The 21617-nt window shown below is 57.3% G+C and overlaps 2 protein-coding genes across 5 annotated transcripts; one reads left to right on the top strand and one right to left on the bottom strand.

Moving 5' to 3' along the window:
* Positions 1 to 816: 816 nt before the first annotated feature.
* Positions 817 to 10246, top strand: CBX2 (chromobox 2). 3 transcript variants are annotated; one of them, XM_057717184.1, is made up of 5 exons: positions 817 to 954; positions 1026 to 1069; positions 2084 to 2149; positions 4395 to 4500; positions 5927 to 10246. In XM_057717184.1, exons 1-5 carry the CDS (start codon positions 883 to 885, stop codon positions 7229 to 7231), a joined length of 1593 nt encoding a protein of 530 aa, XP_057573167.1. In that variant the 5' UTR covers positions 817 to 882; the 3' UTR covers positions 7232 to 10246. The 3 variants fall into 3 exon arrangements, with proteins under 3 accessions (XP_057573167.1, XP_057573168.1, XP_057573169.1); XM_057717185.1 differs by lacking the exon at positions 2084 to 2149; XM_057717186.1 differs by lacking the exons at positions 817 to 954; positions 1026 to 1069 and having other exon boundaries at positions 2134 to 2149; positions 4299 to 4500.
* Positions 10247 to 16091: 5845 nt separating this feature from the next.
* CBX8 (chromobox 8) lies at positions 16092 to 18652 on the bottom strand. Of its 2 annotated transcripts, XM_057716174.1 has the most exons (5): positions 18522 to 18652; positions 18100 to 18143; positions 17849 to 17914; positions 17655 to 17721; positions 16092 to 17234 (listed from the first exon to the last, which is right to left on the bottom strand). In XM_057716174.1, the coding sequence occupies exons 1-5, from the start codon at positions 18588 to 18590 to the stop codon at positions 16347 to 16349; spliced, it is 1134 nt and encodes a 377-aa protein (XP_057572157.1). In that variant the 5' UTR covers positions 18591 to 18652; the 3' UTR covers positions 16092 to 16346. The 2 variants fall into 2 exon arrangements, with proteins under 2 accessions (XP_057572157.1, XP_057572158.1); XM_057716175.1 differs by lacking the exon at positions 17849 to 17914.
* Positions 18653 to 21617: the final 2965 nt, after the last annotated feature.

The raw sequence follows: 21617 nt of genomic DNA, 5'->3' as shown, positions 1-21617 counted from the left end.
TCCTCTCCACATTCATTTCCTTAAAATCATGAAACAAATTTTTAAAATGTATAGTTGCTTTTCCCCTTACGTGCGCCCTAAAACTTGGGGGCTGGGTGCCACTCTTCACAGCTTAAAGTAAGAACGAAGAGCCGTTCGTTTTCAGCTGATGCATTTTCCTCTCTCGCCTTTGGAGGGAAAAGCTGGGCCGCTCCGTTTTTTTGCTGCTCACCTCCTACCCCCGTACTTTGTCTTCCATTCCTTCCCAGCCCGCCCTAGCCCGTTTTGCTCCCGCGCTAAATAGTACCACTGCCCGAGACCAAGGGAGACCAAGTTCAAAAATACGGAGGGCGTCCCAAGCAGCGCCCCTCGGGGACAGGGGCAGGAAGCGGCCGCCTCGCCGCGTCCCAACTTCCCCCCCTTCGGGCCAGAACAATGGCTTTTTGCCCGGAAAACGAAGTTCGGAGGAGGCCGGGCGCGCCCGGGAGACCAAGAGGGACTCGGCGGGCGATCACCGGGTCCGAAAAGGCGAGGCGCCTCCTTCTTCCCCGCGAGGGACCCGCCCGCATCCGGCGGACCCCCCGCGCGTGACCCACGCCCCCAACCCACACAGACCAGGGCCGCGGGACCCCAGCCGGGGCGCGAAGCCGAGCCCGCCGTGAACAATGCGCGCTCCGCCCCCCCGGCTCCGCCCCCTCGCGCTCATTGGTCGGTACCGGAACGGGGCGGCCCGCGGGGGCGGGTGGCGGGCTGGGGCGCGAGGGGCGCGGCGACGGTGCGCGTGCGCGGGGCGGGCCTGCGCGGGGCGGGGGCGGTGCTTTGTGTGCGGCCGGCAGGGCGCGCGGCGGCGGTGGCTGTGCGGGGAGCGGCGGGAGCCGCAGTCGGGGCGGGGCGCGCGGCAGCATGGAGGAGCTGAGCAGCGTGGGCGAGCAGGTCTTCGCCGCCGAGTGCATCCTGAGCAAGCGGCTCCGCAAGGTGCGTGCGGCCCGGCCCGTGCCCACCCGCGCCCGCCCACCCCGGCTCACGCGCCTCTTCTCTCCCTGCAGGGCAAGCTGGAGTACCTGGTCAAGTGGCGCGGCTGGTCCTCCAAGTGAGTCCCCAACAATGCGGCGCCCGCCTTCCCGCCTTCGCCACCTCGGTGTGGAGGGGGGGCGACGTGGGGTTCCTCGGCCGCGCCGTCGGGGGGCGTCCGCGCGCCAGGCGGGAAGTTTGCGGGGGCTCCGCGAGCTCCTAGGGCATCGCGGGGAGGGGGCGCCCAGCCCGCGCAGGGTGCCCTTTGTTTACAAGCCTGCGGGGCGCGGGGCTGGACGGCCTCCCCGGAACCCCCTCCAGCCCGCCCAGCTCCGCTCCCGGCGCCCGGGCCGCCTCTCGCCACGCCTGGCCCATTTGTTGCATGCGCCCCCGCCCGCCTCAGCCCTCCTTGCGAGGCGCGAGCCCCCCTCCTCTAGTCTGTATTTTCCCCGCTGTAACCTGAGCTTTCTATTCATGGATGTAGGGCTCCTTTTTTTTTTTTTTTTTTTTTCTTTTAATGGAAGGGAGGGGACTTGGCATCCCGGAAGGGGCTCTATTTACACAGTCGCGCAGACCCAGTTCCCCTTTCTTCCCGGACCCCACTTTTCTTTCTTTGCTTTCCCGTGTCGGTTCCTGGCCAGTGTTGGCCTGGGCGCCAGCAACATTGTTCTTAATCTTTGGGCTGCGTTTCTGTGCCCCTAGGCCTCCCCTTCCCTGCATCCTGAAGGAGCCTTCCCTTCCCTGTCTGGCTCCGGGCCAGGGTTTGGGGTCTTCCGTCTCTGCAACTTTCCATTTTATTGGGATTTGTTTTCCTCCTGAGGGAGGCTGTGGAGTCCTCCTGAGGCTGGGTGTTAATTGGGGGTTGAGGTGGTGGTTTCCCTTTGAGTTTGAGAACAAGGTGTTGGCTTCCAGAGCTTGGTGTCCAGGAGCTCATCCTGGGCGTGGGTGAGACCTTTATGGACTCTCCCCAGCACCCCGATGCCCTGGCTGCCAGCAGGGATCGAGGAGCAATAGAGCAACCCCACTTGGGCTGGTTTCTAAGTGGCTGGTCACTGCCTGGTGCTTTAAGATGCCCTGTTCTTTGCTTTTCCAGACACAACAGCTGGGAGCCAGAGGAAAATATCCTGGACCCAAGGCTGCTCTTGGCTTTCCAGAAGAAGTGAGAAAGTTAACAGACCTGTGGGAGGGGGAGACTGTTGGGGGGACCCTGGCCTGTCACACAGTCGTGCAGGGCAGTGCTGGCCCTCCAGAGGTCCTGGGCTTGGGCTGTGGTTTGAGGTCCCAGACGAGTCCTCTCCCTACCTTCCCTTGGCTGGCCAGCACTGTGCCCAGACCTTGGGAGTCACTGAGTAGTTGCTGCTTTTGGTCTTTGTGATGGCCAGACTTGCCAAGATGAACCTTCTTGGTTCCTTCATGAAAAGTTCTGGCTTCTCTTTTTGGCCTTTTCTGTTGACTAGTTTGCAAACAGCACTGATAAAAACCATCATGGCAGGTTTGCCCTAAAAAAATGCAGACCTGGCCTCCCAGTCCTCCTCATGGATGCCACTGAGCAAGAGAAGGCTCAGAGAGGGGACTGGCACACACAGGGGAAAGTTATGCCTGCTATGGTGTGTCTGGACCAAGAACAACACATTTATTTTTCTCTGTGCTGCAAAACAGCTGCTACCAAGTGAGCACCATGGGGGCCCCCTTGCCCGTCTCAGGGGCTGAATTTACTTCTGTAATTCTAGATGTCATATCTATTTTTAGGTAGAGACTTGGGCTAAGAGAGGCCTCTTTGAGATACTCAGGGAAAAGAGTGGTAAGGGGCATGTGGTGGCATAAGGTTCCAGGGAGTACTGTTCCAGAGCAGGCTGGTGGGGGCAAGGTGTGGGAATTGCCCTGTTGATAGAGGCTGATAAATTAGGTGCTCAAAAGCTTCCCCAGATGGAGTCAATCCAGCCAGCTGTTCTCTGGTAGCTCAAGCTGTTTCCACTTTTTTTTCACTGTAGCAGGATATTTTGGGTCTTCTCAGAAGGGCCATGGCAGTGGAGAAAAATAGAGGTAGAGTTTGTGGGGGGTGAGAGAAAATACAGTGAGCATATGCTTGCCTCAGTACCTTTGAAGAGGCTTACCAGCAAGCTCACTCTGCTATTTAATTCATAATTCAGGCCTTGTAAGTCCCAGGAGATGGGAGCTGGTACTTTTCTCTGTAAGACAGTGTCCTGACTGCCTAGAGAGTGCTTGTCGTTAATTTCACTTTTACTTACAGCACAACAGATGAGAACTGAGGTTAGCAAATAGCAGATAGATGCAAGAGTTTAAAAGAACCATGGGGTGGTCTGGTTTACATCATGGGGGAGAGAAAACTGGGAAGGTAGATGCTCTGCCTTGTCCTGTCCACTCTAGAGATCCCCCTGGGAACTAGGAACTGGTGGTTATTTGCTTGGTGTGGGGATGTGGCCTTTGACTGTAATGGGAAGTCTCAGGTTCAGAGCCCATGGGTACAGGTTAACATGTCAGCGGAGACCCATGAGTGCTCCTGTCCTTTTAGGAGACAGGTTGGGGCTGCTTTGAGTATGAGCTCTGTCTGGTTGTACTAATTGGATTCTTTAAGAGATCACCTTACAGGCCCCATTGAGATGATGTTTGCCCATTTTAATTACCAGGAAACTGCTCCAGGTAGAGCCTCTTCTCCGGGGGTAGCCTCGAATATAGGCTTTCCGGGGTGGTGAGTAGAGGCCCGCTCTCTGGGCTCCCTGACCTCAAGTCACAGCACTGGTTAACGGGTGTCCTGCCCTGAGCCCTGGTGAGCCCCGGCCATCTAGAGCAGAGTCTGGGAACAGAAAGGGCTTAGAAAAAGGAAACCAGAAAAGAAATGTTAGCCAGGGGCACTGGCTCTGGGTAGACCGTGTGGGGAACAGGAGCCCTTGATTACCCCAGCACTGCACCATCCGTGAGATTTTGTGCAGGCATTAGAGAGACTGAAAATGGGGGGCAGTGGTCCTGACCTCCCTGCCTCTGGACTCTTATTTGGAATGAGGGGGTTGGACCACGTGACCACGAAGCCTCCTTCTAGGTGTGGTATTGTAGAATTTCCGTGACACCGTCTCCCTGCAGAAAGTGGCCAGCATTCACACAGGGTGGCTTTTAAGAGTGGCAGAAAACTGGGAACTGTTCCTTTCCCAGCTTTGCTTGAATTTCCTGACTTGTCTTTACCCCAGTGTAAATGAAATAGATGAAAGTAAAAATAATACTGAACCATAATGCAAGAGGAGGGTCTGGACCTCTGCCTTGCATGTGTTATTTGACGGGATATGTTTTTTCAGGGAATCTGGTGATAAGCTACCTGGGGGTGTTTGAAACCACGGGGTTCCAGGGTGGCAGAAGGAGAGTCTGTGACTCTGATTGCTGATTGTCTTCAGGGAACACGAGAAGGAGGTGCAGAACCGGAAGAGAGGCAAGCGGCCCAGGGGCAGGCCGAGGAAGCACACAGTGATGTCCTCCTGCAGCCGTCACTCCAAGCTCAAGGTGGGTGGCTGCTGGCCCAGATTCAGCTGCTTACCTCCCAGCGCTGGCTCTTGGCTGGCCAAGTGGAAGGTGGCAGGAGGGTTGCGGGCTCTGGGGAAGGAGGCCAGCTGGCACTCCACACGGGTCTTTCCCTTGCTCAGAAGACCTTGGCTCTGCCTCCCTCTGGGCTGCCGCTCTGAGCCTCTGCCTGCAGGTGGCAACAGCAAACCTCAGCTCTCCACCTCCTGCCCTGGCCCTCTGGGAAGAGCCCCGCAATGGCTAAGCCCCCACTGAGCTGGTTTCCTGGTCCTGTGACATCCAGTCTGTGCTATTTTCTCACTTCTAGTAGCTTACAGAGAACAAAAAACAGGAAACATGTACATAGTAGGTGCTCATAGGTTTGCCAAGTGGGTGCAGCTAACAGGTACACACACTCCTGGGCTCCCTGGCATAGCCCCTCCCTCCAGTAGCTCAGAGGCAGGATAGGGAAGGGGTCCCAGCCTCAGTCCTAGATGTGTCTTTGATTTCTCTCTCAAAGGCAATGCCCTCAGGGCCTGAACCCACCCACTGGCCAGGAGCCCAGTCACTTCTTACAAAATCACCCTTCCAGGAGGCTGAAAACCCTGCCATGAGTCTTATCGGCTAGGGTACACTGGCCTGGTTTTGTCTTCAAAATCTTCCTTTTGAGCAGGATAGTGGGGCTGAAGGAGTGAACTGAGTGCAAGAGAATGTGGGGCATGGGTGTTGAGAAGCTGCAGCGAGGCGGGGGGCCGTTCAGGCAAGGAGGCCCCAGACTCCCTGGGTTTGATTCCATCATCCCCAATTCAGGGCAGGCGAGCTCTGTGGCCGGGAGCAAGGTGTTGGTTCTGTCTACCTAAAGCACACCTCTTACATGGGGACATGAGAAACAGGAGGGTGTGCTTAATTAGCATTTGGGGTGACACCCAGAGGACGGGGAGGGCAGTGATTTGTTTTCCAGTGTGCTGGAAGGTTCTGAAGGTGTCAGCTCTGGAAACAGGGAGGTTAAAGCAAGATGTCCAGGTGCTTTAGGTTACCAAGCTCTCACACACACTGCTTCCCTCTGCCCTTCTCTTTTGCAGCGTGAGTCATGCTGCTCTGATTTCCCTTTTCCAGGTGTCTGCCAAGGGCCAGGAGCTCCCCGTGGGCCCCTAGAAAGCTCGGTGTCCAGTGTCAGCATGTGAGCGTTTCCCTCCATCGCCCTGGCTTCACTTTGTGAACCACCTATTTTTCTTTGTTCTCTTTCACTTTTAACTGCATTTCTTAGAACCTCGTAAGGACCTCTTCAATCCTTTCTGCAACAAAACAGTGACATCACTCTCCTGACTGCATCTCTGCTCTGGAAGCCGCAGGAGGAGCTCGCTCCAAGGTGTCTGATGCCCCTGGAGACCAGGCTGTAGAAGTGACACCTTCCCCTTTGTCGTTGCAGGAACCCGATGCCCCCTCCAAATCCAAATCCAGCAGTTCCTCCTCTTCCTCCACGTCTTCCTCTTCTTCTTCAGATGAAGAGGATGACAGCGACTTAGATGCCAAGAGGGGCCCCCGGGGCCGTGAGACTCACCCAGTGCCTCAGAAGAAGGCCCAGATCCTGGTAGCCAAGCCCGAACTGAAGGATCCCATCCGGAAGAAGCGGGGCCGCAAGCCCCTGCCCCCAGAGCAGAAGGCGGCCCGGAGGCCTGTGAGCCTGGCCAAGGTGCTGAAGACGGCCCGGAAAGACCTGGGGGCACCAGCCAGCAAGCTGCCCCCTCCACTCAGTGCCCCTGTGGCCGGCCTGGCAGCCCTGAAGGCCCACGCCAAGGAGGCTTGCGGTGGTCCCAGCACCATGGCCACCCCGGAGAACCTGGCCAGCCTGATGAAGGGCATGGCCGGCAGCCCCAGCCGAGGTGGTATCAGCTGGCAGAGCTCCATTGTGCACTACATGAACCGGATGAGCCAGAGCCAGGCCCAGGCCGCCGGCAGATTGGCTCTCAGGGCCCCGACTGCCGGCAAATGCAGCCTAGGGCTGGATCTGAAGGTGCGGACGCAGAAGGGGGAGCTGGGGTTAAGCCCCCCAGGAAGCAAAGTCCCAAAGGCCCCCAGTGGGGCTGTGGAGCAGAAAGTGGGGAGCACAGGAGGGCCCCCACATGTCCACAGTGGCAACAAGGTCCCTGCCGGGTGCCTGGGCCCCCAGCCTGCACCCACCCAGGAGCTGAGCCTCCAGGTCTTGGACTTACAAAGTGTCAAGAACGGCACACCAGGGGTGGGCATGGTTGCCCGCCACGCCACAACCACCAAGGGTATCCCTGCCACCAACCTAGCCAGTGGGAAGGGTGCCGGGGGTGGCCCCACGATGGGGAGTGGGGCCAGCCTGCCCACCGACGCCAGCAAGAGTGAGAAGCTGGCCTCCAGGGCAGCAGCCCTGCCCATCCCTGCAGGCAAGAGGGACTGTGTCAAGGGTAGCATGGCCCCCGGGCCAGAGGGCCACCCGACCTCGGGAGAAGCACGGAAGACAGCTGCACTGTCTGAGATGAGCACCGGCGAAGAGAACAGCAGCTCCGACTCGGACCCTGATCCAGCTTCCCTGCCCAGTGCCGGGCAGAACCTGTCAGTGTCCGTCCAGACCAGCCAGGACTGGAAGCCCACCCGCAGCCTCATTGAGCACGTCTTCGTCACTGACGTCACTGCCAACCTCATCACAGTCACAGTGAAGGAATCTCCCACCAGCGTGGGCTTCTTCAACCTGCGACATTACTGACACTGCTCGGCAGCCTGGGTCTCACCTGCCCCTTCTCTGGCCTCTAGCTTTGCTTTGATACCTGGCCCACATCCCGACCCTCTCCAGGGACCAGTGGCCTCCTTCAAGGGCAGACTTGGATGGGAACTCCCCTGGACCCAGCCCTGCCTGTGACTTCAGCAGGGGAGGCACCGTGATGCCGTGCCACCTGGCCTCGCCCTTGTTCCTACCTCTGGGCCTTCGCTTTGCTCCCCATTTGCCTCAGGAAGTCTGGGTGGCTGCCTGTGGCTCAGAGAAATGTTTCTCAGGAGCATCCTGTGTTTCTTAAGCCCGACCATGTTCGCTGTTTGAACTGCCTCCGTGGTCTGTGATGACAGTGGTGGTCAGCTTGCCTCCTGATCTCCCCAGGGCACAGGTGTTAGGGGAGGGGGTTTCTCCTGGTCCACCTTGGCTGTTCCTGCCCAGCAGCCAGAAGAGGTGTACTTAGGGCTGGGGGGAGGTAAGGCCTAGGGGGCTGCTCCAGTGTATGGAAGAGGGTGGGGGGGAGCAGGGAAGGGGCCTTGCTGATCAGAACTCCTGCCTGAGAGCAGTGCCTGAGCTGGCAAGGGCAAGGGGACTGTTCATCTCCCTGTCCCTGCCCCCACCTTGGACAGATGAGGGCCGTGGCCTTAATGTAAGAGGACAGGTGTGGCAGTTGGGCTCAGGAACCCTAAAGAGGTTGGTGTTGGTACCGACTAACCCTGATTCAGATGAACAGCTGCAGCCCCTAAATGTTGACCCAGAGTCCAGCATGGGCAGGGAGGGGGCTGATCCCAGAGCTGTCACACCTAAACCTCCGCGTTCTGGGGACAGAGGAGAAGGGTGTCCTTCCGCTGCCTTCCTCTCTGCCAGCCTGTGCAAGGACTGCCTTAGTGCTAATCGTGGCCCCACAAAGTGCCCCAGAACCACTGAGAGGTGGACAGTTGCTGGAAGTAGGTCTCCCCTCCTGACATCGGCTGGCTTCCAGCTGCTATGCAGGGTGCTTCCCACGGTTCCCACCTACCTTCCCCTGACAATCCACACCCCCCTGCCACCGGGGGGGCGGTTTCATGTTCTCTTTCCCAGCTGAGAAGCTGTATCCCTGTACCATTTGGGAAGTGGGACAAAATCTGAGTGGCCCACCTGGCAGAGGGCCTTCGGAAAGGCCAGACTGCCAGCCCAACTGCCTCCCCCAGATGGCAGAATCCTGGGGCTGTCTTGGCAATTCCAGCCAACATGAGGATTGCCATTACTGACTTGGGGCAGAGAGGTGCATCAGTGAGTGGGGTCACTGGTCTTTGATGCCAAAAAGAAAAGTGGAAGTACGGGGAACTTTATTTTTGCTTCAGTTATCAGTTAACAGCCAGCAGGTGTGGAGTCTTCTGTTGTCCCCATAGCCCTGAGTGCAGGGGACACAGTGGGCTCTGGTTTCTGAGGGTGGGCCTACCAGAACTCCATTCCCCCCGTCCCTCACCCTCCATGCCAAATAGGAAGAGATGGCTTTTGTGTAGCCAAATCGATTTCAACAGTGTGCCTTTGGGGACAGATCCACATCCAGGACCTCTTTGAGGGGCATCCAAATGCAGCTTCCAACTCTTGTACGTGATAGCCTTGCTGGCTGCAGCAGGAATGGTGCCCACCCTGGCAGACCCAAGAGCTGGGGGTCCCAGACAGCCAGGCTGAAACTGGAAAATGGGCAGTAAAGGGGGAGAATGCCCCCTCCACTGCCCCAGCAGGAGATGGAGAGATGCCAGTGCACTGCACAGTCTGGAAGGAAGGGGTGCCAGCACACTGGGCCCTTGGCACCAGCCTCCCCTCCTGTCCCCAGATGCCCCTGGGTGTGACTAAAGGGGCTCTCCTGGGCTGCCTCCCCCTCAGAGGAGCTCATAATCTGCAAGTTTTGCTGCCTTAGATGTTACAGAGTCAGGCCAGCAGCAGCTCTCCCCTCCAAGCCCTCAGGATGACCCTGCTCTGGGCTGACCTGACAGCCTCAGCAGCCAGGTCTCCAAAACCCCGATTAGGTGCCTTTCTGTTTACCAGCTACTACAATCCCAAAGTTTGAATCTGCGAACACCTTACTCCCAGCCACTTTGCCTTCTTACTGTTTTGTGTGTTTTTCTTGGTGCTTGTGACTCCAAGTGGTTCATGTTTAGAAGTGTGTGTGCGTGCACACGTGTATACACACACATGCAGGTGTGACAGCCTTCACTGAAGTTGGACAGATGCTCAGAGTTGGTCGTCATGTTTACCAATAAATAAAAGTAGTACTTTTTTATTTGCTGCTACCTGTGTCTGTGTGTGTGTGTGTACATCTGCCTTGTTTCTTTATCCTGCAGGGTTTCCTCTGCAAACTGCATCACAGTGTATATTGAGTGGGTGTTTTAATCTTGTTTTGTCTTTTCTGTTTGCATTTGTAACGGATAGGAAGAAGTGGCCAGGCTGTCTTCTTTAGAGGATTTGGCACATATATATATATATTTGGTACCAAAAAGAGTGTTCCTTGTTTTTGGTTACACTCAAAATTCTGACCTGACTAAGGTCTCTGGGCCTAGAGGTTTCATTAGGGGAAGACTTGGGGAGGACCAGAGCTTTTGGACCATTGCCAATCACTGATGGTTTGTGTCTTTTAATTTAAAACAAAAAAAAAGCCAAATCATTTATGTATGCCACTTCTAATTACCTTAAGCTATGGCTGTTTGTTTGCTTTTTTAAAAGAGAAAGAACAAAAGTGGATATGTTATTGCCCTGGGAAACTTAAGATCTTTGTTGAAACAGCACAACAGCCCAGCCCCCATATTCAATCAGGACCAACCAGTTAAAGGAAATGCTTCCCCCAGGAAACCCACAGTGGTTTGGGGGAAAGGGGTGGGAGGAGGGGAGAGGTAGTGCCTAGAAGATTTTTGCTCAAGTGCATCTAAAGATTCTGGATTTTCTAGTATTTTTGGAAAACTAACGCTAGCAATAGGTTGCAGATCTTTTTAGACTGATGTTAATTTATTTTGCAGGGGAGAGTCATTAGCAAGTGGTGTCAGGATTTTTGTCTTTTTGTTAACTCTTAGTATATCAATAAATTCTTTTCTTAACTTTTCGATCTGGTGTATGTCATGAGTGATACCTGGAAACAATCTCTTCACTTTCCCTTTCTTGAGGCAAAATACTTATATGGACATGAACTGAATCATGGGGTAAAAAAATTAAAGTCTTTGGGGAGGCTCAGCCACTTTCCTGGGGTGCAAAAAAAAATATTTTTCTAAGCAAAGGAGTGAGGGTGATTGTGAGTCCCTACACCAGTGTGTCCCAGAAAGGGCAGTTTGGCACTGAAGGGGACATTTGGCAATGTCTGGAGATGATCTTGGTTGTCACAACTAGGGGGGCAGGGGTGAGTATTGTTGCTACTGGTGTCTAGTGGGTAGAGGCCAGGGATACTGCAATACATCATAAACTCACTTTGAGACATCTCCCAGAAACTAATACTTTAGAATAAAACACACCAAAATTTACACACACCACCCCCAGTATCCAATGATACTGTGTCAGAAAGCTACTCAACCCCTTGAATCCACATGTGGTAGCATTTTTAAAGAACACAGCTATAAAATTCCAGGGGAGTTGTCATGAAGCACAAGAAGCTTTGAATCAGTGGTGCTACTACGACTCCTAACCCATGGCTCATAATAAAGAGATGATTCACTTATTATATAACCCTCCCTGGTCCTTTAAGGTTTGCATTGCCCTCAGCATGAATTTATTCATAAATTTCAGCCTCCAGGGAGAATGAGGCTCCCTTTGAAGTAAAGAGAGAAGTTGGGCCAGGATGTTGGCCACCACTGGTTGCAAGGCTAGCTGGGGTGAAGGCCCTGTTTAGTTCAGGAGGAGATTCCCACTACAAATAGAAATGCATCCCCCAGCTCTGCCGGGCTCCAGAAAAGGCCTGCGAATTTGAAATCAGATTCTTGCAGGGAAGGCTGCTGGCATGTTTTCTTTTGTTGTGCTTTCGGAGGCTGGAGCGATTTTCTTTTGGAGAAGGTGGAGCAGGGACGACGCCAGCTGTCCTGTCCTCTGACTTTTGAGAGCAGCAGAAAGGGTTTGGGGATGAGCATGCTAGAGGAAGTATGAGCCTGCGCCTTCTCAGTGGCAAGCCCATTTGTACAGAGCGCCGGCCAGACGTGTACGGGGGGCCCTGACCCACACTGGCCTTTGTTAGTTTCTGCGCTGCTGATCTGATCGCCTAATCCACCGCCTTCCCAGAAGAATGGGCTGGGCTGCCAAGCGGCCAGACCCGGCCCAAGAGCCCGGCCCGCGGCCTCCCGGGAGGCTGAGCCCCGTGCCTGCCGGTTCAGCCCTAGGGCGCCTGGAGGATCCGGCGGGCTGGACACCTCCTTCTTCCCTACCTTTGTGGGTGGAGGGCCTGGCCGAAGGGAGGGCGCAGAGGAGGTGCCCACGGGGGCCCACTCTAGAGTACTTCTGGGTGGAGGAGATGAGGCGTTCCCTGCTCCTTTCGGGACCCAGGAAAGCACCGCCGCCGGCAAAGGGGTGGGCGCCAAGGAGCGGGGCTGAGGCCATCGCCTCTAGAGGGCGCGCGCGACCCGCGAAGATCTGGCTGCTGGCGCTTTGGACGCGTGGAGAACATTCCCAACCCCGGGCTCTGAGCTGCCAACAGAAGCCGGATTGCACGACCCGCAGCTCGACAGCTCTGAGATGATGCCCCCAGCAGCCTCCGTTCCCAAAGTCTCAGGAAGAAAGCCCTGGCCCCAGGCCACAGCCTCTTTCCCAGTGTCCAGGCTCCCAAGGTTGGAGGCAGAGCGCGACCAAGCCACGGAGCACTGAGACAGCCCCAACTCGAACTCCAGCTGTATCCCAGGCCCTCTCTGGTCCTGGGGGACTTTGGAGTGAGAAGAGGAAATCAGAATAGGAGCCCCCAAAGTGCTGGGGCAGACCTGTTCGCTATTGGGTCTCCCGCACACTGCATGGGGCCTCGACTAGGATATGTACTGTTAAGCATCAATGGGACAAAAAAAAAAAAAAAAAGGATCCAACCTGACACTCTCCGAAGAGCAATAAAGATTCCAGTTCAACCAGTGTGTGTCTGGGCCAGGCTCTGCACCGGCGGCCCTGCCCTCCAGAGGAAAAGGAATGCCCCAGCCCAAGGCAGCACCACAGGCTCAGACCTCCACACCTAGCCTCTTTCCCAGAGAATCTGCCCAGGGAAGGGAAACCCAAGGAAGAAGCACCAGATCAAAGCTGAGGCTGGTGGTGGCCAGACAACCAGGGAAAGGGGGCAGAGCCAATGCCCTCCATCTCCCTCTCTCTCAAATCACCAGCCCACTCCGCTGCCCAATGTGGGAGGGAAGTCTCAGTGGAGCGGAGGAGCCACGGCTTTGGGGCTGGCCGCCTGCTGCGACCCTTGCCAAGCCACTCCACTCTACTCCCCACCCGCTGACTCTGCCCACCGGCCCAGCCCCTCACGTCCGAAGGGTGACCCTCAGCCCCAAGCCCAGATTCCTGGCTGCTCCCTCCCTCCGGGTCCTCACACAAGGCCACGAGCTAGAGGAAGGAGGCGGGGAGAGCTTCGCCAAACGCAGGGTCACCGACTCAATGGGCAAGAGCAGGAGATGCGCCAGCCTACGCGTGCCCACACCCCTCCCTTCCGGCTCTGCCAAGTGCACCTAGATCCGCGCTTCTCCGCCGGCCGAGGTCTGCTAGGGCTATGGGGGGTGGAATTGAGCTCAATGCTGTGGCCTCTTTGGGGTCCCGAGGGCGGCTCTTCTGTGCCGGCTTCATGACCCCGCCCCATTACTGCAAAGTCTTCAGCCAGGAAAATCTGAGAAACCCCCACCCCACTCTGTGTTCTGCTCTACCCCGGACCGTTCCTCGCCCAGGGTTTGGGGTGTCGCCCCCCCCCCGCCAGAAGACCGGGGACTGAGAAGCTGTGGGGGTTGGGGGGGCGGGGGCGCGGGGCTGCGCGGCAGCAGCTCCGGGTTCACTAATCACATCAGCGCGCTCTGCGCCAGCTCGGAGCAGCCAGTTGCCTAGCAATACCCGCGAACTCAATTCCTCAATCAATAGGCGCGAGGCGCTGCATTTCGGGGAGCGTTGGCGAGGCTAAGTGGGTCTGGGGGGCGGGTCCCCCGACAGCACTGGGGAGCAGCCAGGGAAGCCGGGGGAGCACGGCACAGAGGCGCCAGGCGTCAGGGACCAGGACATCAGGCCTGGGGGTGGGGTGCGCCGGGGAAGTCCCGCCAGAAGAAAAGGGAACCCAGAGGTTGCGCCCATATTCCCGGGATCCCCGAGTTCTGCTCAGGCGGCAGAGAAGTGCAGTCCGTAGGTGAGGAAAACCAGGACCTTTCCCCTTAGAAGGCTAAGAAGGGTCACATTCCGCTGCCTCCCAAGCCTACCGCTCTCCCCCGCCGGTTGGCATCCCCTCAGTTGGGGAAGGGCCTACTGGAAACGGAATCTTCCAGGGCCGACCGGGGCGAGAGAGGGGGTGGGATGGGTGATGAGAGAGGAAGAAATGGTCCTCCCCCCCTCCCTCCCGGGGCGCCAGTTCCCTCTTCTCGAGGGCCAGAAAAAAGGAATAAAATCCGAGACACGTCTCTATTTACAAAGTATATATTTAAACACGTAAAAAGCGGTATTGGATACAGACATTCACAACCGCAGAAGATAGGTGCCAAGCTTCACTCGAGCTGAGGCGGAGATCGATTCGAGATTTGTACAAATCTTAGAATTAAATAAACCCAACACGCGCACATCCCGCGCGGTTGCAGACTCCCAGCCACGCGGCCCGGCCCTGCCCACCCACCCCCAGGTCAGCGTCGCAAGAGCGAGTAAAGGAGACACGCGCACAGCCATGGACAGACGGCAGGACAGAGGGGGGTGGGGCAGAACCAGGCTGGCCAGGGAAGGTCGGAGGGAAGGGGCGAAGTCAGCCCCCCGGAGGGAGGGAGATGAGGGCGAAGGGAGGAAGGGAGGGAGGGAAAGCGGCAGCTAGGTAAAGACACGTGTCCCGGAGTGACCGTCCACTCGGTAACAGACATGTCCCTTCAATGAAGTTTCATCTGAAAATAGCGTCGATATTTAAATAGATACACTTGGTCAACGGCGCTTCTTTATACAAAGTCTAAAATACCAGTTTTACAAATGCGAGCAGATAAAAATCCCCATTCCAGGGGCTTCTCTTTATAGGCGCAATTTGATAATTAAAAAAAAAAAATCATGTACTACACCGTCTTCCTCTTTTTTACCCCCTCACTTCAAAGGCAAGAAAGTCTGGAGAAGAGAGAGGCCGAGAAGAGGGAGGTGGGAATACCGGGAGTGAGGAAGAGAAACCAGGCTGGGGTTCCTGCCCTGTCCCCCCAGCATCGACAAGTTTCCCCCTCAATCCCGGCTCCCCGCCTTGCTTGCCCGGAATCTGTGCTTCCTCTCAATGCGCAGGGCCCCCTCGCCCCTCCCTCCACTAGCAATGGGAAGTTAGATCCCCGCTGGCCCTTAAAGGGTGGGGGAGGGCGGGGAGGCCGCAGGATCATTTCTCGAAGGGACCGGGATGTGAGGGGGACAGATTTGTGCTTTTGAGTCAAAAGAGGGGCGCGCGTTCTGCGACCTTGGAGCACAGCATGGTCACGAGTCGGCCGGGGCGGGGGCGTCTCGAGACCCGCCGCCGCGCAGGCCTCCCCAGCCGCGCCGGCCGTCTCTTCTCCAACTCCCGCTCCTCCCTCCCCCTCTGGCGGAGTTTGAATGTCGAGTTCAAATAGAGAGCACTCCGCGAATCGAAAAGGCCTATAAATTATAGCTTTTGCTTTTAAGAAAGGGGAAAAAAAAAAGAAAAAAGGAAAAGTTCTGATGCACACTCTTGGATGGAAATCTCCCTTCGCCCCTCCTTTCCCTCGCCCCGCCGAAGCCGCCGGGATGCGAGTCCTGCCCAGCTCCGAACCCCGAGCCCCAAGCCCAGACCCTCCACCGCACTCTCAGCCACGCTGCGGCCCTCGCTCCCAGCCACCCCTCCCTCTGTAGGTCCCGCAGGGTGGGCCTGTCTGGCCGTGCGTTCTCCTGAGAGCTGGCTGCCCGCCCTCCCCGAGGGAGGGAGGCTATTCCAACTCTTCCTGGGAGGTGGGGGCCACCGTCTGTTCTGGCGAAACCGGAGGAAGCGAAAAGGAAAAGTCCACCCCCGAACACTTCTTGTAAAGCAACTGTCTCGAACTCTGGGCACCGACATGCAATCCTCCCAATTTATCCTGGCATTTCGGGAATGTAAACAGATTCGCTGGATTTCTTTTCTTTCTGTGGAGTAAGGAAAGGAATCGAGGGAACTGGGAGATTTTGTCCACATGACATACACACGATCCGATCTGCGTGTACAACACACACAGCTCCCGTAAAGTGCTTTTCCTGGTGTGGTCCTGGGGGAAATCTGCTGCTCCTCACCCACCCACAACTTTTCACCTTTCACCTCACACACAAAAAAGTTACTCCAGTTAATACTCCCCCCCCCAACAGATTTCTTAATCTTAAAAAAAAAAAAAAAAAAAAGAAAAAGAAAAAGAAAAACAGACTGACCCCACCCCCTTCCTTTCTGATTGGGGAGCCAACCTTTTGTTGGCCTGGCCAACCAATGGGAAGAGAGAAAAAATCCGGGTCCTGTCTTCGTACCAGGGTTCTGCCCTGGGGCTGTAGGAAGAGTGAGGACGCGTGAGGTGGGCCGGCTGAGTCCCTCCATACACCATCAGAGGCCCAGAGCCCAGGTCTTCATCCTCCCTAGTGCCCTGGGTGGCTGTCAGGCCCCTCCTGCCCCAACTCAGCCTGTCTGCCCCAACTAAACCACACTGAGTCTCTCTCTTTCTCTCCTTGTTTAAATAAAACAACTTCAAGAGTTGAAATATATATATTTAGATATTTTTTCTTAAATAACATATTTACATCTAATAGAAAATATAACTCTAGAGATAATCTTTCCAACCAAAACTGAGGGGGAGGGATGAAAGGAAGAGGGATGTGTTAAGGTAGGGATGGGACAGGACCAGCCAAAAGGTGGCCTCCCATCCAGAAATAAAAAGCATTATGCCAAGTTTGCGCTCTCACTCTCTCTCCTGCTCTCTTGTCCTAGGATCACCCACCCAGCAATTCATCTTTTCTCTTTAAAAAAGCCTTGGTCCGTGTTACTTTCCTTAATTGTGACGGTCAAAAAGTTTGAGGTCACGTCGGTGACCACCACCTTCTCCAAGTTGGTCAGAGAGGGGCTCCAGGATTCTTCCTCTGGGTCCCCCAGGATTCTGGCCACTGGGATCCTGGCGATGAGGGAGGGCCTTCCCCCTTGGGCCCCCATGTCCCGATACAAGCCCCCCACAGAGCTGGGGGTGCCTGAGCCATGCCGGACCCGGGGGCCACCAGGGTCCAGGGTGCCCTGGCCTTTGGCCTCCAAGAAGGCGGCCCTGTGCTTTATGACCCTGGCCGGAAAGGTGTCCACAGCCAGTTTGCCCGTGGCTTCAGCTGGGCTGGGGCTGGCCACACCACACTGGGCCAGGTCCGAGTCCTGCCTTCGAGCCAGCTGGATCACACTGTGGCCAGCTGGGAATTTTCCTGCCCCAGAAGCAGCATCATCCAGCTTCCTGCCCTTGAGGTAATCTCCGAGGCCATCACTGGGTTCTCCCAAGGGCCTTTGTGAGGGGTCCAGGAGCTCTTTCCGGGGCTTGGGACCTCGCTTCTTGGAGCTGTCACCTGGAGAGCTGGGTTTGTCATCTGCACGGCTGGTGCCCCGCTCACGCTCTCGTTCCCGTTCCCTCTCCCTCTCTCGCTCCCGGTCCCGCTCACGGTCCCGAGGGGGCTCCACTCGGCAGGTGCTGCTGGTGCTGCTGCTGCTCCCTGGTGGGGAAAGACCCATGTTCCGAAGGCCCTCACGGGCCCGGGAAGTAGAGGCCAGTTCCTGGGGAGAGCGGCCGGGGTAAGGGATCCGAATGCCCCGGGCTGAGTCACTTCGGAATTCATAAGTTTTGGCCTTTGCCTTCGCCTGGGCCTGCAAGAAGAGAATGCAGTGTCAAGAGCAGAGCAGGGCCCTGTCCACCAGCTCCACCTCCCTCAGCCCTCTTCCAGCCCCAGGATCCCTGCTACACTCTCTGATGCCTTCAAATTTCTAAATGGGTGAGGGTGAAGCTTAGGAGTAGCAGTCTGGAGGAAGGGATAGAAGATTTGTCTGGAAGCAGCCACTCACACCAAGCACACTTCTTGTATTTGATTATATGTCTATTTGATATGGCTGGCCGGTCTGATAAAAGAATTCTAGTGTGGCTAAGCCCCTCCCCCTAAGACACCCTTAGCGGTGCCAGTGATTTGGTGACAGCCTGTCTGGGAACTCCTTCCTAGGTTACAAATAGGACACCCCACTGGTTCACAAGCCCTCAGGTCCACAAGCCCTCAATGAACACTGCCATCCTACCTTGAGCAGGAAGGTTTTGGGTTTGGGTCCTCGCTTTTTGGGGCCATACAGCTCCATCTCTCGTTCCCTGCAGGAAGGAAGGAGGGAGAAAGGGGTGTGTGAGTAAAGAAACCAAGCGGGCCTCCAGTTCAGGCTGGATAGGAGCCACCCTTCGTGTTCCTAAGTGAGAAGCTGAAGCTTGGAAGGGCCTGTACCTTTCTTCAAAGGCTGCGAGCAGGCGAGCATCCAGGATATTTTCTTCAGGTTCCCATGTGCTGTACCTAAAGGGAATCAGGAAGAAGCAGGCGTCAGTCCTGGGAGCAAGGAAAGAGCCGCGGGTAGGTGTGTATATGTCTGTAACTTTTCTTGTTGCATTGTATTGTATTGCAATGTAAAGGGAAAAAGAGGAAGAAAGAAAGCTCCCGAATAACAGTCTGGGGTTGAGAATTGCATAGAACCTACTTACTTCTGCGACCAGCCCTTCCATTTCACGAGGTATTCCATGCGTCCCTGAGGATGCAAAAAGGAAAATGTGTGTGTGCACGGGGAAAAATGCATGACGGGGACACGAGAAATACATGCAAAAAAATGCATGCACCGAATGAATGTGTGAAATCCCACCGCGAAAGGCACGCGCCCGCTGCATCACCCCCTGCACGAAATGCTGCACAAAGTGCATGCACCGGCATTCAATCCCCCCACCCCGCCCCCCACCCCCACCCATGCAATCTGTGCATCGCTGCAAGTCTAAGGAAAGCGCTTGGGCTCAGAGCCGCCGCCACGGCCGCGGCCGCTGCTGGGACCTGGGGGAAGGGAAGCTGGGCTGCAGCAGGGGGAGGGAACGCGGGCCGGGAGGGGAGGGCTCGGCAAAGGCCCGGGGGCACCTACTTTCCGTATGCGCCGCTTCAAGAGGGCTTCGGCCGCGAACACCCGCTCCCCCACCGCTGAAAGCTCCATGTTGACTCGCCGCTTCCCCCCTTGGCCGCTTCCAGGAGCAGAAAAGCAGCAGCCAGCGCACGACAGACCATAATACTCTCCCGCTGACGTCAGTTCTCCTCCCCCTCCCGCGCGCTCGCTCCCTCCCCGCCCCCTCCCGCGCGCGCCTCCCTCCTCCCCGCTTGCCCTGCGCTTCCTCCCGCCCCACGTGTTGCTAACGACGTTGCTAAAGCCGAGCGGCCAGGGCCAGCTCTCCTGCGCTCTGATTGGGCAAACTCCGGGCCACGCCCCTCTCGCTTTCTCCCCCGCGTTGCTACGTGACCCGCGTTCCAATCGCCAGGGGGCGGAGTCCCAAGCAACTCCCGAGACAGAGCGCGGAGGGGGGGGCGCCGGAAGTGACGTAGCGTGGAGGGCGGGCTTGGCCGCTGTCAGTCTGTCGGGCTGGCAGGGGGGCCGTCCACCCTCTGTCCCCGCCGGGGCCCCCTCCCCGCCGCCAAGATGTCCCTCCGGTGCTCGGTGTCCCCCACAGCTCTCTCTGGGACCCCTGCGGCGGTGTCAGCCAGGCCCCACCTCCTCGGAGACCCCCAGCCCGCCCCACCCCCACCGCCCGGACTCGCGCCCTTCCCTCCCCCCGTCGCCGCCCGCGCCGCACAATGCACAATGCACAGGTGCTGGGGCGCCGCGGGCCGCGCCCGAACCCCGAGAGCCGGCGACGCGCCCCTCGCCAGCTCTCCCACCCGGCCCCCTCCTCCCTAGTTGCACACCCGACCCTCGGTCTCCATGGCAACGGCCTCCCCCCCACTGCCGCCAGTCCCATCCCGCTAACAAATCAATGTGCCTGTGTCTCCTCCTGTCGTGCAACCCTGCCCTCGGCCACCCTCCGGCCCTGCGAGCCGGGCTGGGCTGTAGCGCTCGCCCCCAGCTTGGAAGCCGAATGCAGACCCAGTGGCGGCTCACTGTTGCCGCCCGAGCCTTCCAACCCTCCGGGATCCTGTGGGGACATCGCGCGCCTTTTTCCTGCCCCCCCCCCCCACGTCCCGGACGCCCGCAGCCACCTGCCCCTGCCGCCAGCCCCCGCTGCTCGTCCCCGCCAGGCCCTGGCCCCAAGTGTCGCCAGCCCCAGCCCAGCCGCTCCGTGCCCCGGGCCTGGGTGTGTTGGGGGAGGGCATGGACGACCACCAAGGCCGAATCTGAAGCTTGGTTGGGGTGCGCGGCTGGGGGAGCGTCCCGCTTCCCCTGGACCCTGGCGACCCTCTGGGCCTGGGCTGAGCACTTCCTGTCCACAGCTCTTCCCAAAGTGCGCGGTATACACTCCGCGAGAAAACCCGGGGAGCTTCGCGGGGTCCACTGCTGGTTGAGGAAGAGAGGCGATGATGGTGGGATCCAGGAAAGGGGGCGAAGGCCGGGCCCCCAGATGCATCGCTTTTGTGCACACGCAAACACACGCTCCTGCTCAACTCGCTGTGATCCGTGGCTGGGGCGGAGGCGGCCGGGACTTAAGTCCGGGCCCAGCAATCCCCGACCCTATTCTCTTACCAACCAAGCTGCAAGTAACAGCACCCACTCCTCGGAACCCACGATTTAGTTAAAACATCGCTGAATGAAAGCAGTTTCCCTTGGCGAGGGATGTGGTGGAAGAAGGAGAGAAAAAAGAAAGAACGAGAGAGAGAGCAGAAAAGGCGAGCCAAGGAGTCTGACTCGAAAGGGCAGGAAGCCCAGAGTGGAAAACCGGCCTCCTGTCCAAAGTTAGGTGCGCGGCGGACGCGGCGAGGTCCTGGACACGCGGGACAGGCGCAGCTCCGGACCCACCCTCCCTCCCACTCACTGCCCACACCCCTGGAAACGAGGGGTTCTAGTTTTTGGCCTCTCTCAAACTTTACAAGGTGGGCTTTAGGTATACAGTCTCATATCTCTGGCCGTTCGGTCTTATTAGCGAACAGCGAGTTGGCGACGCCCATATCGCCCTGGCGACCCGCGCAGGCTGCCCTTGAGAGGCCGCCGACGGCCGCGTCCTTAATCATAAAAAGTCATTCCCGGTAACAAATAGTTTCGTTGGCCGGTGCCAGCGATACAGCTGTTTCTGTTTAAGCTTAAATACTTTCCAACAGTTTGGGCAGTAAAAATAAAGTCGGCCTCAGCCGCCTATAAGTGTCTGGTTTCCCCGCCCAGAGAAAGCCCACCCTCCGCCCTGGGCCCGGGTCGCTCTGCACACCCCGCCCGCACCCTCTTGGAATCCGCTGCCCGCTGTGGGCGACGGCTGCCGGGTTGTCCCAGCCATGCACCGTCCGCCCGAATTCCCCGGGCAGCCCCAGGGCCACCTTGGAGCCGGAGGGAGGGAGCCTGTCCCCGAGCGGGCTGGAGGAACAGACCTTCTTCGCCACCCCTGTCCTCCCCCCCACCCCTCGCAAGCTGGCCCGTGCCCGGAAAGAGTGGTGGTTTCCCTTCTGATAGGGTTTCTTGGAGTTGTGTTTGCGTTGGGTGCCTTTACAGACCCGGAGTTTGCACGAGGCGTGCAGAGGTCGATGGTTTCAGTTTCACGCTGAAAAAGTTAGCTCAGCTCCTCCCTCCCCGTGTTTCTCTTCTTTCCTCCTTTTTTCCCTCCTTCCTTCCCCCCTTCCCTTCCTTCCTTCCTTCCTTCCCTCCTCTCTCCCTCCCTCCTTCCCTCCCTCTCTCTCCCTTTTTTCTTCTTTGCCTAAGTGCCTCCGAAGCTTCAAGTGGGAAATGAAAACCCTAGCGTTGCCATGCCTGGCCCCCTTCTCCGGAGGGGTATTTAGTAATTTTTTGCTTCCCCGCCGCATTTTCCCGCCTGTCTTTATGCCTGGTGGTGAAGGCACTTGTTCTGAACAAAATTAGCTTAGCGCTTGCGAGGTGTCTGAGTTTGTAAACTTCGGGGATTCCTGCAGCGCTCATAGCAAAGGTGGGACTCAATCCAGAAGGAAACGAGAGGCACAGAATAACCTGAGAACAATCAGACCAAGCCCCGTTCTTGTCCAATGCAGAGAAACTCAGTCCCGCTGGGTGGGGAAAGCAACCCCCGACTTGGTAATG

Source organism: Hippopotamus amphibius, chromosome 17, assembly GCF_030028045.1.
Source record: "Hippopotamus amphibius kiboko isolate mHipAmp2 chromosome 17, mHipAmp2.hap2, whole genome shotgun sequence".
Classification (NCBI taxonomy): domain Eukaryota; kingdom Metazoa; phylum Chordata; class Mammalia; order Artiodactyla; family Hippopotamidae; genus Hippopotamus; species Hippopotamus amphibius.
Note: the sequence above shows the minus strand (reverse complement) of the source record. Positions and strands in the feature narration are given on the sequence as shown.

What these genes read in the sequence shown, in the direction of transcription:
- CBX8 (XM_057716174.1), bottom strand. Translation starts at nt 18,590, where the DNA reads ATGGAGCTTTCAGCGGTGGGGGAGCGGGTGTTCGCGGCCGAAGCCCTC. An exon ending in TGGAAGGGCTGGTCGCAGAA is followed by an intron (nt 17,915 to 18,099) that starts GTAAGTAGGTTC and finishes GATTCCCTTTAG; the next exon opens with GTACAGCACATGGGAACCTG. An exon ending in CTCGCAGCCTTTGAAGAAAG is followed by an intron (nt 17,722 to 17,848) that starts GTACAGGCCCTT and finishes TCCTTCCTGCAG; the next exon opens with GGAACGAGAGATGGAGCTGT.
- CBX2 (XM_057717184.1), top strand. Translation starts at nt 883, where the DNA reads ATGGAGGAGCTGAGCAGCGTGGGCGAGCAGGTCTTCGCCGCCGAGTGC. An exon ending in TGAGCAAGCGGCTCCGCAAG is followed by an intron (nt 955 to 1,025) that starts GTGCGTGCGGCC and finishes CTCTCCCTGCAG; the next exon opens with GGCAAGCTGGAGTACCTGGT. An exon ending in GCCGTCACTCCAAGCTCAAG is followed by an intron (nt 4,501 to 5,926) that starts GTGGGTGGCTGC and finishes TTGTCGTTGCAG; the next exon opens with GAACCCGATGCCCCCTCCAA.